This window comes from Geospiza fortis, unplaced genomic scaffold, assembly GCF_000277835.1.
Source record: "Geospiza fortis unplaced genomic scaffold, GeoFor_1.0 scaffold361, whole genome shotgun sequence".
Classification (NCBI taxonomy): Eukaryota; Metazoa; Chordata; class Aves; order Passeriformes; family Thraupidae; genus Geospiza; species Geospiza fortis.
The window spans coordinates 1,058,428-1,073,525 of NW_005054356.1; the positions used below are offsets into that span (position 1 = coordinate 1,058,428).

General features: G+C 36.7%; 1 protein-coding gene across 1 annotated transcript in view; it reads left to right on the forward strand.

Moving 5' to 3' along the window:
* SYCP2 (synaptonemal complex protein 2) overlaps window positions 1–15,098 on the forward strand; it is a 23,417-nt gene that overhangs the window by 3,791 nt on the left and 4,528 nt on the right. Inside the window, exons 7-36 of the mRNA XM_031059081.1 lie at window positions 850–938; window positions 1,474–1,508; window positions 2,112–2,254; window positions 2,333–2,385; window positions 2,600–2,645; window positions 2,832–2,927; window positions 3,298–3,358; window positions 3,914–4,062; window positions 4,871–4,945; window positions 5,391–5,549; window positions 6,253–6,352; window positions 6,916–7,034; window positions 7,692–7,784; window positions 7,915–7,975; window positions 8,069–8,126; window positions 8,328–8,464; window positions 8,758–8,855; window positions 9,087–9,205; window positions 9,436–9,466; window positions 9,749–9,813; window positions 9,919–9,976; window positions 10,634–10,689; window positions 11,193–11,241; window positions 11,358–11,532; window positions 11,920–11,987; window positions 12,361–12,540; window positions 13,265–13,448; window positions 13,865–14,106; window positions 14,222–14,392; window positions 14,516–14,684. Coding sequence (XP_030914941.1) covers window positions 850–938; window positions 1,474–1,508; window positions 2,112–2,254; window positions 2,333–2,385; window positions 2,600–2,645; window positions 2,832–2,927; window positions 3,298–3,358; window positions 3,914–4,062; window positions 4,871–4,945; window positions 5,391–5,549; window positions 6,253–6,352; window positions 6,916–7,034; window positions 7,692–7,784; window positions 7,915–7,975; window positions 8,069–8,126; window positions 8,328–8,464; window positions 8,758–8,855; window positions 9,087–9,205; window positions 9,436–9,466; window positions 9,749–9,813; window positions 9,919–9,976; window positions 10,634–10,689; window positions 11,193–11,241; window positions 11,358–11,532; window positions 11,920–11,987; window positions 12,361–12,540; window positions 13,265–13,448; window positions 13,865–14,106; window positions 14,222–14,392; window positions 14,516–14,684 — 3,139 coding nt within the window. The remainder of the gene's footprint in view (window positions 1–849; window positions 939–1,473; window positions 1,509–2,111; window positions 2,255–2,332; window positions 2,386–2,599; window positions 2,646–2,831; window positions 2,928–3,297; window positions 3,359–3,913; window positions 4,063–4,870; window positions 4,946–5,390; window positions 5,550–6,252; window positions 6,353–6,915; window positions 7,035–7,691; window positions 7,785–7,914; window positions 7,976–8,068; window positions 8,127–8,327; window positions 8,465–8,757; window positions 8,856–9,086; window positions 9,206–9,435; window positions 9,467–9,748; window positions 9,814–9,918; window positions 9,977–10,633; window positions 10,690–11,192; window positions 11,242–11,357; window positions 11,533–11,919; window positions 11,988–12,360; window positions 12,541–13,264; window positions 13,449–13,864; window positions 14,107–14,221; window positions 14,393–14,515; window positions 14,685–15,098) is intronic.

Sequence of the window (15,098 nt, forward strand, 5' to 3'; positions counted from 1 at the left end):
TCAGCAGGAGGTAAACATCCTTCTTTCTAAGCAGCAGTTTCCTGGTTAGTGTGTTAGACTTTGTGGAGACAGTTCTTTAACTGTGCAGATGCTACAAAAAAGAGAATATTGTAGTGCTCTAGGATCAGAAGGATTGTATAATGTTTCTCTGGGAATGTTTGTTGTTGTTTATATGTTGGGGTGTTTCAGATTACTGACTTGTGGTTGTGGGGCTTTTTGTGAGTTTGTTGGGTTTTTTTTAAGAGTAAATTCCAAAACAGTGATATTAAAGTTCTGGTGAGGAAGCTGTATAAAAGCAGAGGAAAAAATGAGCTCTACAAGTGCTAGAAATAGGATTAAGGTTGTTGGTTGTAAATTCTTTAGTCACTTGCAGGAAATTTGCATTCCTTCCAGTATCTCCAAATTTCTCCTGTTTGTTTCAGTAACCTCAGGTTGTCAGGGGATTTTCCCTCTAAAGAAAGGGAAAGTTACAAAAAAGTCTTTTGTAAAGGCTACATCCCCAAAGGAAAGGCTTTTTATGCTAATTTAAGGTACACTTCAGCTCAGCAGTCTACTTTAGACAGAATTCTGGCTTTGGAAGATTTTCTGTATTTAAACCTACAAATAAGAAACAACTGTTGAACAACTACTGTTCCCATTGAACTTAAAGTAATTTATTGAAATTGAGGGTGTTTTAGCATGATAAATACCATTTAAAGTCATGTAAAATTTGTTGTCTTTTCTTGTTTTGCAGTTTCTTAACCCTATTGCTTTCTTCAGTGGTATGAAATACATTACAAGGGCTCAAAATAAGAATAACTCAAAGTTTAACAAACTTACTTTATATTCCCTTTTTTCCACTCTTCTTAGGTAATAAAAAAACTGAATTTATTGCTTGACAAGATCCCTCGAGATTCCAAGAAAAAGATACTTTCTACAAAGGAGATGTTACTTGTCATGTAAATGATCTTCAGTATAATTTTTATAGCATTCCATCATTTGCAGAGTTGGGAGGTGGTTTTTAATAAGCTGTTGTGCAGATTGGTCCCTGTTTAACTCAACTTCTGCACTTGCTGTGAATTCTCAGTGGTAGTGGCTGTGGACAGGTATTCTCATGGGTTATTCTCCATCAGAAGCCTGAATTTTCCTCTTTCCCAGTCTAAATCAGGCTTCTCCCTATCTCAGTTGTCATACAATAATTAAACTCCTGTTTGTAAGGATGTGCTTTCAGCACAGTGAATCAGTCACTGGAAGGTTGGGCTGTTTGCACTGGAAATCATTTTACAGCACTTCAGAAAAGCAAATAGAGTCAAAATTGTATCTGTCAGGTGATTCAGGTCCCCAAGCAGTGCTCCCAGAGCTATTTACCCCTTGGAAGTCTTAACAGTTCCATGGAATCAGCAGTTTTTCTTATACTCTGAGATTTTATAATAAACTTATTATTTGGCCTTGTGTTGCTGTCACATTTTGATGAAATGCTCCTTTGTTTGGCAGGAGTGAAATGGGGAGGACAATTTTGGATGCTGGAGGTGAGCATGGGACTTAATTTAGTACTGAGCTTCTTAAAAATTAGCTGCAGACCCATTAAGAAACCAGAGAAGGCATTTGGAAGCTACAGAATGTTTTGTTAAGGGTATCTGAAAAATATAAGTACTGCATGAAATCAGTCTGCAACCTGGAATGTTTGTTTGTCCAGTGTATGGAAAACTCATGGAAGTTTTTGGTTTTCTAGAATAAAAGTTTTCAAACAGGCAAAATGAAAAACAAGTCAATCCTTGAGGCTGGGAGCTGTGGCCATGGGTAGTAGTACTGGAACTTCCCTCAGGGATCACTTTGGTATCCAGCAATTTCCCAGCTGAGAGAGATGAAACTTGAAAATTTCTCTCTTGTTTAAACACCTGGTGTGGCTCTGACAAAGTCCTGGAAAGTTTGGTTGGTTTCATTTTGAAAACTAACTAGTTTAACCATTGTTATTCCCATAGTTCTTTTTCTAATTATCCTTTATGGGTTGCATGTTTGGATCTAGTGGGATCTAGGTTATGTTCAGCACTGCTTACCCCAGTTTTCTGATAACATTTTCCACCTCAGTAGTTATTTCAATCTGCTCCTGTGTGAATTACCTTGTGCTGCAGACTATGACACACAAGTGGCCATCACAGAGGCTCTGTGCAGAATGGTGTCAGAGAAGCAAAGGAGAGTTCTGGCCTCCCAGTGGTTTCCCATGGAGTTTGTTTCTACTGCATTTAAAGGAATTAAAGATTCAGAGTTTGAGACAGTAAGTCACATGAGGAATATTTCCAGGGAGGGAAACTTCCATGTTACAGTTCTTTAAGAAATTTCTATGTTTTAATAGGATTGCAGAAAATTTCTCAACCAGGTGAATGGCATGCTTGGAGACAAAAGAAGGTAAAACTGATTTTTTTTTTATGCTAATATATTTTCTTTTTTAGGATTTTATGTTGTGATTAAATTTCACGTTACGTCCTTGGGGTAAAAATCACTTTGCTGGGATCTCTAAGTCTCTAAAGTTTGTGCAAACAGAATCCATTTGCTGTGTTCAGATCTGCAGAATTTATTGACAGCATTACAGAACACTTGAAAAAATATCCTTTTCTTACAGGGTTTTTACATTCCCATGTTTATCAGCAGCTCTTGATGAGTATGAGGTAAGGTTTTCTGCCTTCTAGTTAAGAAAAAATAGAGATAAAAATAAGAAAATTACCTTTTTTCAGAAATATAAAATAGGCACGGACTGAAAGTTTGTCAGGGGTTCAGACCAACATGAGGCTTCTTAGCTGGTAGTAATCAGTGCTCTCTGCTCTTACTGTTTTATCTTATTCTTTTTGTTTTAGCTCCAGATACCATTGGATGAAAACCTGGAAGAGTTTTGGATTGATTTTAACATGGGCAGCAGAAGTATTTCCTTCTATGTGGCAGCAGAGGATGAAGTAAGCTGAGTTTTGTCTCCCACTAAGTGCTCCTGAGGCAGCAAATCCACATTCCTTGGAGTGTGTCAGATTTTATTTCCCTGTGTTCAATGTGTTGAACTTACATGTGCATTCCAGTGTTGATGGGGCTAAAAAAAATCCAGATTTGTTGATATTTAGATCAAATAATTTCACAGTAATGACTTCTAATGCTGTTTGGGAAGAGTTTAACACATGCATAGTGAGCAATAGTGAAGCACAAGTTCCTGTTACTCTGTGTAACAGAGGTTTAAAAAGTTGGAAATTTGTCTCTGAATGACTTTGATCACTGGATTTCTTTTAATTGTGATATAATACTTCTCTATCTTTCAAAATGTGTTTTTCATATAAGGACCAGCAGTGGGAAACAGTCATTATACAAGAAGAAGATGTCAACATGTACAGCCTGGAAGGTATTTGAACTCAAAAATGGGACCTTTCACTGTATTCTAACTTGGATTTTCAATCTAATTTCAATCTCATTAACCTTAAAGTACTGACTTAATTCTAGCAAAGCAGAATTCTCACTTAAAATACTGTAGGAACTGTTTTTATCAGGGACAAAACTGCACTGCAGTCACATCTGCACTTTGGGTATGCTGGTGTGATTTTAGGAAAATAATTTAATAATTATGTCTTAGAGTTATTTCAATACAAAATAAGGCATAAAACAATGGCAGGTAACAATATTCCTTTTGAACTTGTTAGAACAGTAAATACCTGTAATTTGTCTGCAGCTATAGTAAGTAACCTTCAAAGAAAATTCTGTTTAATAATATACAGAATAAGTATTTATAAAATACAAGCATTAGAATTTTTTGCTAATAAAATTATTGTAGATTAGAGGGAATCAAATAAAATATTAATCTTAGTACCTGAACTGAAGAATGTGTTATGTGTTGACAAAGATTATATGAGATGCTGTTTAATTGAAATGAAGCTGCTTTTCAAATTTTGTTTTTGTCCAGAAAAAGATTCAAAGAAATTATTAACAATAGATCTAAAAAGCCCAATGAGTGTGGGCGCTCTTGAAGGAGAGAAATTTCTTTTCTGTTTTGATTCTATCTTGGAAATCAAAGATGTGATCATAAAGATTTATGGATTTCATAAATGTAAGGTAAGATTTAAACACCTTTTTGAATAATTTTAAATTTATTCAAACTCAATGTCTCATTGCCATTTAAAAGTTCCAGCTGTGATTATTGGAATCTCTCCCTAGCAAGAGTTTCTCATTAACATCACTGCTACAGAACTCATCATATGCTGAGCTTTGAGAAAGATGCTTGATAAGGAGAGGAGGAAATGCCCTCAAGTTGCACCAGGGGAGGCTTTGGTTGGATTTTAGGAAAATCTTTCCGCTGGAAGGGTTGTCAAGCCCTGGCCCAGGCTGCCAGAGCCGTGGTGGAGTCCCCATCACTGGGGTTATTTAAGACACACAAGGATGTGGCACTTGGGGACATGGGGTAGTGCTGGGCTCAGCTGTGCTGGACTCAATCACCTGAAATGGTTCTTTCATTCCAACATTGAAAATGAATTGCAACAAAAATTTCCAGGCTGGAAGAGAACACCTACCTTAATGTCAAATTGTGCATATTTAATTTTCCAGAAATGCAGCCTGGTTGCTTACAAATACTTCCAGAAATGATGCATGGGCTGTCTTGTTTTGCAGTGCAATTAACACTCATTAATTTACTCATTTTGTAAAACATTTCTAGCAAGCCACACCTTACTCCTTTCTGCTTCCAACAAACTGCTCTGTCCTGAAGTCTGACTGAGGAACTCCTGAGGGATGAAGCTGCTGTGAATTTGTACAGTCTATTTTTCTTCTGCAGTCTGATTTCAGACACTTATGATCTCTCACTTAAATATTTTGTTTCTTGTTTAAAAAAAGAGCAAAGTGTCTGTTTTGACAAATCCCTTTGCAGGATTTCAGCAAGAAGCAGTCTGCATCAGTAGCCAAAACAACTGTCCACATTGTGTTTGATGAAAGTGGATCACAGGTATTCTGCCTCAGTGTGCTGAGATGGTTTCTTGGGGTCGTTTAATTAGTCTGATTATTCATAATTTATAAACAGTAAAAACAAGGACTTTAAAATATTAATAAGTATGGATAACTCTAAAGCCAGGCAACTGGTGTCTAGTATGTATGTATTGTTTTTTTTGGGAGATAATAATATCCAAATCATAGAATAAAACAGACAAATATGCACAGGGCAAGTTCTTTTATGTGCATTGTTACTTGAAAACCCATCCTTGTCAGAAAAATAGGAATTAAGGTGCCAGTTTTTCAAGCTAAAAGTCTGTAACCTCTGAAGTTCCACAGAATCTCCAGTGGGGGATGTGTTACTTGGGGTAAAGAAGATGCTGTGTGTGTTTGTATAAAAATAAAACATTATAAAATCCAAATATTATATACAAATTAAAAGAAATTAAAATATTCTATAGGTAATGGTACCAGAAAGTCAGTTGTCACCAGGATTCAAAGAAAAATTTGGAGAGGAGAAGGAGAAACTCAGTAAATACAAAGCTCAGCAATCTCCTGGAAGTTTGAGGACTCAGAGTAAAAGTAACAGTCAAGAAAAACTCCAAGGTGATTCCTCCAAGGTAAGTAGGGTTGTCAAAAAAAAGAGGAGTAGGGAGAAAATGCATGTCAGTTTAAATATTTGTAGTATTTAATAGTTTAAACCACTTCTTATTTGACAGTTGGAATATAGTTAGTACTGTAATAAAAGTTTGATTGTTTTTCTTATGACTGGACACTAAGCTAGAAAAATCCTTTTGCTAAAAAATTTGTTAGTATTTTGAAACTACAATAATGTGACAGAAATCAAAAGGAATTGTTACTGATCTTTAGATCACGATGCTCTGAGAGTTCTCTTTAAAGAGAAGTTTTTGAGGATATGCTCAGATGGCCCAGTATGGAAAAGTCAAGTATGGCCTCAGGGACTGCTGGGGAGGGGCTACAAACTGAAACAGTTACTGTGTCTTCCTGGTGCTGTAGTGGGTGTTCATAAACCTGGTTTTGCTTAGTTTGTAGCTTTGCAGAATCTCCAGGGGATCCCTTGGTGAACAAGGAACAGGATTTGCCCATACTTCATTGAATTTAGAAAACAAAACCCATGAATCTCAGTTTAAAAATATTTTGTAGAAATATAACTGCATAAAAATCACATTGCCTTGATGCCTGCAGCAGTAGCAACTGACGCTCCAAAAATGGACAAGAGACTCTTGGCAATAAATGTTCTGAATTCTTGTGCTGTCATCCTTAAATCAGTGTATTATGGTCAAGTTCTTTCTGTTCCTCAAGGTAACTCCGTCCCGTAAAAGGAAAGTGTCTGAAGCATCTGTGCGTGTTCCTGGAGCTACAAGTGTGTCCACAAGGACTTCACTCTTTTTTGTCAGCACGTGTAAGTTTGCAAGTGCTTTCAGGGTAAAAATACACTGTGAATGGTCTTTGAAACTCAGACATGAACTGTGATCCTTGGCACAGCTGGAATGAAAAGGAGAAAGATAAAATCTCCTGGGCAGACACTTCAAACTTGAAATGTTTAAGGGGCACTTGCTCCTGGTCCATAGACAGGGTGTGGGACAGTGGTGCACTGCCTTCCCAACAGCTCAGGGTCACCTGGCACTTCTCCTGCTGCTGTCAGGCAGCTGCTGGTGCTGGAGCCTGCTGAAAACTCAGTCAAAATATATTACACTGAAGTCTTTAAATAGAAACCAACTATTTTATACCAGAGCCAGCCTGTAACAAGCTTTGCTTCTGCCTCCAGACATCCATAATCATTGAGCTCTTAATCTCCACATAGCAGAGTTGGAATAAATGGAATTATTAAAGGTCCAGAAGGGGCTGGTATCAAAACTAACCAGCTTTTGTTGGAGTTTGTGGAATAGCTGTGATAGTGGGCAAAACTGTCCTGTTGTAATGGGAGAGCTGATGGAGTTCTAACACATCTCTGTTTTGTTTCAGCCACTCCTTTTAAAGGGAGATGTAAATTGCCTTTGGAAATGACAAGCTCTACTAACAGGTCTGAGAGTGATACAATAAATGAGAGCAGAACAAAGAATTTCTATCAGGAACCTCCTGGAGTATGCATGTCTTCTGTAGCTAAGTCCTTTTCTTAGAATAACATTCATTTCTATTCTAATTTGTTCCTAATTCATATTTTAAAGAGCTAGAGTTTTACAGGAAGCAAGTAACTTTTAGAAAATAGTATGTTTTACTTTATTGCATTATATTTTCTTGCCCTCTGAAATTCAGGTTTAACATGTTTAAAGTCAGACTGAACTCTAACAAAATTAGGCCCAATTTGCATTCACTCATCAGTCCTGACTCCAGAATTAACTTCCTATTTCTGGAACCTCAGTTCTTCCTTTGTGTATAATAGGAGAAAGGTGCAGACAATAATTTCTAATTGATTGTGCAGTAGTGAAATAGTCATAAAACACAGAATACACTCAGCTGTGCTTGTGAAATGTTCATGTCTTCAGCTTGCAGCATTTAAAGCATTGATTTTTTTAGTACATTTTTGGTCAGGTTTTCACTACTATAAAGCAAAAATAGATAAATATTGTAAATGTCTGCCTTGTTCAGATTCAGGTCAAACCCCAGACTATGGGACTCGGAAGCATTTTTTGATACAGCCATGCTTTGGAAAAGTCTTTCATGTACAGAATGTTTTGTTTAGAGCATTTCTTCAGCTTTTATGGGCTGTAAGTGGCAGTGTTACTTACTGTGCTTTTTAGAGTGGGCAGAGATGCACTGCAGACAATGAATTTTGTGAAACAGACCAGATTAGGAAGTCAGATACCAGGAATGAGGCAAAAATACATGGGAAAGTACTGGAACAGCACTTCCATGAAATGAGAACAAGGAAGTCATGTTTTATTAGAGAAAGCACAAGTTTATGAGGTTGTAGTGCTTATGGTCCTGCACTAATATTTCCTTTTGGGTGTCATTCCACTGTAGCAAATGCGTTCTGAAGAAGTCATAAAAATGGTACAAGAGCCCACAGAAAAGCAAACTTTAGGCAAGTAATTTTACAAGCATTGGTAGTCCTTACTTTTAAAATTAATTTTTTCTTTTGCCATAATAATTGACACCAAATTAATTTCTCATTTAGATGAAGTGTTAGATATTGTTCCTGATTCTCAGCCAGTTGGGAGAAGCAACAAACCTTTGTAAGTACTGGAAAAGAATTCCAAGTCATTGTTGTCACTCACTTTGAAGGGAAAATTTTCAAGCATTACCAGAATTGATATTTTGTTGCAATGTAAAATGCTTTGATATCTCTAAGTTATAATAATTTTCCTATTTTATGATACATTTTTATTATAATTAAGACTCAAGTTCTAACAGTAGGATGGTGTTGTCTTTGTTAGGCTGCCTGGTCTTTTGGAGACTTCTTTTGATAAAACTGAAACATGGAAAAAAAGAACATTGCCTCTTTCTGAGAAGAATGTAACAACTGGGGACAAGCAAAAGGCAAATCTGTCACTGGCACGTGCATCCCATCCAGGTGATGGTCACACTTGGTCAACTGTTACTCTCAAAAATAGATTCAGAGAAATTAACTTGCAGTGATGATTGATTTTCCCTTTATTACTATTGGTAGTGAAAGGGCTGTGACACAAAAAGCATTTATTCAGCTTTTTGAAGTACCTCTCCAGATAAACAAATATTAAAAATTAAATTGATACCATCCTCAGTGGAGGAGTCAGAGTGTTGGCCATTTGGAACACAAACTGTTAAATACAGAAGGGAAAAATACTGAAACTACCACTGAACCATGGTTTAAAACATTTCTTTCAGCCAGAGTGTCTGACGCATCTTTGCATTCTGATCTTGCACAAGAGGACCTTGATGTTCTCCTCAGAAAAGAGACTGCAAATCCAAAACAGTCAAAGACAGTGAGAGTATCTTACATTTGTTTCTTTCACTTGCATTTAAGAGAATTGTCCAATTTTCAGTGTTTCAAAACTGCTGGGTTTACTGTCATGCAAGGGAAAATGGTTTTCAAATGAATGCAATTTAATCCATTAAGAGACACTTAATGAAGTTTAGGGGGTTCTTAGGAACCTGAAGTTCTGTTTGCAGCTTTGTTCTTCTGTTGAATGTTGAGTGTTAAACTGTTTTTATAGAAACCAAAGTCTAAAGAAATGGCAGATGCAGCCAAAACACTGATCAGTAAAATCAGTGACAGATACAGAGACAAGAGTGATGAGAAGAGCAAAGCAAGAGATTCCCTGGGCTTTAACAGGTACAGTGTGAACCTTTTGTGCTGGTTATGTGTGCCTCTGGCTGTCTCTGTGATGTACCCCTGAATGCTGACAAATGAAAGGGGCTGGGCTCTTTTAATCCATCTGTCACTTGATGTTGTATTTAAATGCATGAATAAATTTACTGGGTTTGATGAGTTTTTTTTATATAGGCAGTGTTCTAATGCATATATTCTAATTAGCATTTAACAAAATGTGTCTTTATTTTTAGGACACATTTAAATAAATCCTGGATCTCCAAGGTAACACATTAGTGCTTTTGTTGGAATTGTTTTTAATATGTACATAGATGGTGGAAGTCAATAGCTGTAAAGGGAAAGTTCATAAATACCATTGAATATTAAGTATCTGTAGATGCTAATGTTAATTATGCATTGACTGCAGATATGGTTTGCCACATTGAACTGTTACTAATCAACCTGATTATCTTCATGATGAAGAAGTTGCTTTTTGAGATGACAGTGTCTATGAATGAATGCACAGTCCAAATTTGACAGAGGAGCTAACTTTTCATTTATGGATAGGAAGAAGTTCAGGACAGGACTGTGAAAACTGCTTCTTTTTTTAATATAACTGCTGGTCATGTTCTGTAAGTAGTTACAACATTTTCAAACACAGTTTCTGATTCCCCACACCTGATTCTGTGAAATTTTCAGTAATTCAGTCACAAAATTGATCTCTGCCTGTTTGACAGGGATGATGTCTACAACTTTAACATCAGCGGGTTTGATGAGCCTACAATCAAGCTTGGAGTAAGAAATAACTGAAATTTATATGTTGTGAATAGAATAGAAAGGAAACCAGTCAAATGTTGTACTGAAAATATAATTAAGATCTGAAAATTCAAATTATATCAGTGAACTAAGTGGGGGAGAAATTTCACCTTGTAAATACCTCCAGTATTCTAAAATATTGAACAATAGACTCTATCTTAAGATTCTGGCCACTTCAGGCTATGATGATGTTTTTCCTGAATTAAGAATTAAACAGTGTGTTAGGAGTCTCATTATTTTAAATTATCCTGAAAATGTAATTGGCATCTTTCTAAGCCCCGTTTTAAAGACATCTTTGTGCAGATGTTTGAGCAAAAAGAAAATCTAATGATGATAAAAGATGGTTTTGCTTCTTGTGGCTCAGAGGAGTGAATTGGGGAAGGTTGTGAAGAAGGTGGGTGGGAACTCTTGTATTGCTTTGACATCCTGAAAGCTTCAGTCAGTTGCTGTTGGTTTTAACTGTCAGCTCTATTAAATAAATTCTAAGATAGAAATTAATGACCCTTAATTACTGAGTGTAATAACTAAGGAAAAAAACCTCCTTAGCAGTTACTGGCTTGGTGGCCTGTTTAATTTTGTACAGATTTTGTAACCATTGAAAATCTTCCTTTGTTTCTTCTCTATTTGCATTTTTAGATCCAAGAATTGCGTGTGACTGAACTGAGTGTTCATACAGAGGCAAACAAAAAAGGGTAGGATGTTCTGTTTTGGTTGCTGATTATCCTGGAACAGCCTGCACTCTCCAGCAGGCAGTCACAATATTCCAGGGAGTGCTGCATGACAAGAATATCTTGGCTGTGTTGGTTTTTTAAACAATAAACATTGCTGTGTTCTCCTAGGCTGTTCCTGGATGGTCCTTTGGGAAGGTGATAAAAAAGAAAGGATGAGTTCCATGAAGGAAATCATTCTCCTCATGGAATACTACAGGGAGAGAAAGTGCTGAATAGAGGGGGATGGTTTTTGGTTAATGATCCTCCTGGAAAGGGCTTTGTTGTTGCTGTGTATTCCTACTGATAATTGGGAAACAAACACAACCTTTAGGGTTTAAGGTGAACAGGTAATCCCAAAATAATTGGAAACAAAAGGAGGTACCTTTGTTTGAATCCTTAATCCAGATATCATGGGAATAGTAAAAAGCTTTAGAACAACTATTTTAAAATGTATTGTTTAAAGATGACTTATTTCTCTGATTAAGGAACACAACCATCAATAAATCCAGCACAGAAGGGAAGGGAGGAAAAAAGGTAAGGCTCAGATTTTTATGGATCAGCACAGCTTGTCCTCCTGCCCTAAATTCCAGTTATGTAAGCGGGCTGTGTATAAAAATTAATAACTTAAGAACTTTTTTTGGGTTTTGTAGACCAGAAACAATCGAGACAAGAAGCATCTCTTTAGTGACTCAGACACAGAAAACAGAGGGGATGACAGCAAGACAGAGATTAGCTGGCTTCAGGAATCCAAGAGGAAACCTAAAGCCCAGATTATTGATTACAGTAGAAGTAAAAAATCAGGGAAACCAATGACCACATACAAAAGTAAGAATTTTTTTTCATATTTCTGAAGAATGCTGCAGTAATTTGTCCATAGATACAAAGTGCACAGCACGGCATGTGCTGTGTTGCAAATGCCATATATTTTTGTTGTCTTGTTTCCAACCATAAAGAATTTTCAAGTTAGTTCTAATAATTTATAAAGATCAATTTACATAAATTCTGCATTTTAATGTGGAAAACTGTGGAAGGATGGGACAGGTACAAGTTGCTGTCAATTAAAAAAATGTCTTTTTCAAAATAATGGGCTCAAAGCAGTTACTGAATCAGTCAATTTGTGGAGATGAAAGTGATTCTGTTATTTTACAGCTGAAACTAATGTCAAACATTTGAGTATTTTCCTGATTTTTCAACCTTCTTGTATTGTAGCAGCAAAAAAATCCTTGGAACCTGCTTTCCACATGGAAAAAGCTAAAGGCAAAAATGCAAGTGAGAAAAAGGTAAATGTAAATTTGTAAGTAGAATTTTAATATGGATTAAACATCTCTTTGTTCCCCCCAGAAACTGTTTTAAAATAATTTTTGATAAATATGTGACATTTCTCCCAGATCATTTGTTAAATACAGTTTATTCCTTTCAAGTAGTGTATTCTTTTCATATAATATTTAGCTGGTTTTTCAGTCAGGAGTGAATTACAATGCTTTTGTACATTGGGTGCTGTTTTTAGTGCACTGATGGTTGGATTCTCTGAGCTTTGGTAAAAAGCTTTTTAAACCTTTTTAATTTCAAGTAATCAAACCAAGTATCTGCCATTTTATCTTATGTATGTATTAATCACTCTTGTTTACTGAAGATGATTTTATTCTTCCTAAGATAAACAAATGTAAACCCCAGAATTCAAAAATGGATGAAATGATGGTAAAATCCATCAGAGAAAAACTCCCTCGAAGAGCAGCAGCAACAAAAAATTACAGAGAGCCTTCCAGTTCTGAGTCTGAGAGTGAAGAAAGGATTCCAACATGCACCTCCAAGGAGGAGAAATCCAAAATACAGGTGTGCAGTTCCACTTGATTATTAAAAATCCATTCCTGCCACATTTTTCAAAGTAAACTCTGCTCTGCTTTGTACTTGGTACTCCTGAATTTTAAGTGCCCAACATAAGCAAATAGAAGTTAATTTAATTTTCTTTTAATATTGCCCCTTTTTTAATGATGAGTATTGAGCTGCTAAGAAAATCAGTCCTAAGTAATCTTCTTAGTCATAATAGATTTTGGTTTCTATTGATGAGATTTATTCTGCTGTGTGCTGTATTCTGAAAATGTGACAATATTTTGAAAATGTCCTTAAATTGGGAGGGTTTAGTGAGCCAAATCTTGTTGAGTTGATGTGGTGCTGGTAATGCTGTGTCAATACATTTGCTGAATATCCAAATGGATTTTTAGCAAAGGAACACTTGTTGCTAAAACATTTTCAATGTTTTACCCTAACATGTCAATATATATGAAAAGGTTTATAAACTTGATTCATTAAATCCTGAAACATCAGTGATTGCCTCCAGTAGTTAGGTAGTTCATAAGAATAGAAGTTTTTGTTGAGTTAAAGAAATTCAGTGTTTATTAATGTTGGAAAACCTGATCTGCCTATGGATTTAAGTACTTCTGTTGATGGCCCTTCTGCTTGATCAATGGTACATAGATAATAAATCTCTATCTCTCTTTATCAGCTTTTATGGACACTGTGGTTACAAAGATGTTTATATAATTTTGTATTTTGATAGAAACATATGAATGGGCCAAACAAGGATTACAAGCAGCCAAAGGTACTGCAGGCTGTACCTGTGGAGCCAAAGAGAGTGGATAGCTATGTGCAGAAAGCACTGGCTGAATGCAGGAATTCTGCAGAGCAGAGGGAACTGGAAATGCCTTCAGCTGAGAGCCCTGCCTCCCTTGAGACAATGAGATGTAGGTGTTTTCACTTCTAATTTCTAACAGTACTGAAACAAGGGGTGGAGGTTAATTGAGGGTTATCACAGCAGTACAATTTTACATTTATTTCATGCTTTTAAAATGAGATATCCCATAATTCCAGTTGTTCACAGAATTTAAGGAGTTGTATTAGATGTCACTAACACTTCTGTAGGTTGGTACAGTTCTTTGACATCAGGTAATACAGAGACACATTATATCAGTGTTAGAACAAATCTGGTACTGCTGAAACTGTGGCAGAGGGAGAAAGGGACAGGGTGGCAAGGCCTGTGCCAAATTCCACACATCTGAGACTTGGAAATTGCCAGGGCTGGGGCAGGGAGCAGTGTGGGGCTTTGCTGCCCCTGTGTATCTCCCCCTCTGGTGCTGACAGTGCAGGAACTGTTCCCCAGGTGCTGAGAGGGTGTCAGGAGGTGCCAGCCCAGAGCCCAGCTCCAGTGAGAGGTCACTTGGTCTGCAGGAGTCATCACCAGAAGACAGGGAAATGCTGAATTCTGAGAAAGGATCCTCTCCCAGTAATTTCTGTCCACAAAACAAGAATATGCAAAGCCTGGGTGTAACTGAATCCCCTGAGACAGCAAAGTTGGCATTTGGAAGGAAAAGCTTCTCACCAGTTTTAACTGAAGCATCATTGGTAAGAGCATTAACCTTTCTCTAGAGTTGTTTTAACTGAAATTGTTCCATTTGGCTGGCAACTGTTTCTTGCTTCTTCTCTCAATAATGCTTGGGGTTTTTTTGTTCATGTGCAGCTCAGAATAACCACATATAAAACTGTCAGTGGCAAAAATTCCAAGGGAGCTGTAGCAGAAACCTGTAATAATAATGAAGATTCAAGTTTCCAGCGTTGCATTTCAGACACATTTTCTGTTAAAGGGAAGCTTCAGGATATCACTAAACCTATCCCCAAAAATAAGGAAGAGGTATGTTCCTGAATTCTTTGCTCTTCAGAAGATACCTGCAGCTTTTTGCTTTATCAGCTTACAAGTAAAGATGTTTAAGGGACATCTCCTGTCAATAATGATTTTTTTTCCCTCAACGTGTAGCTCAGTTCAACAGCATATAAAGCTGACAGTGGAAAACATGCAAAGGGAGCTGTGCTGGAAACAGGGAATAACAGTGAGGATTCAAGTCCCCAGTCTTGCTTTTCAGACATTTGTGCTAAAAGCAAACTCCAGGATCCCACCAAACCTCTCACTAAAAGTAAAGAGGTGAGTTAGTGCATTCCTTGCTCTCCAGAAGAGAGCTGCAGCTTGGCATCTCTGTTAACTCCTCTCCACGTGCTGAAGTTTAAGGGAAATGCATCTCAGTATTTAACACAGATTTTGGGACCTGCTAATAGTTAATTTTTAAATATTGGAGATAAATTAGATAATTGTTCATCATCTGGGTACAGTGAAAGAATTATATCCCAACAAGATCAGTTACAATACATATTTTAAAAATATAACAGGGATTCAATATTTTCTTAATGACTTCCAATAAAAAATAAATCATTTTTCACAACATAAATGTGAGTTTCTGATGGACACTTCTAAAAGCAATTTAATTTTGAAGCTAATAAATAAATCAGTGGCTTTTCTTTTAGGATTGTGTAGCACCATCCCCATTCCCTGCTTCCAGCAGGAA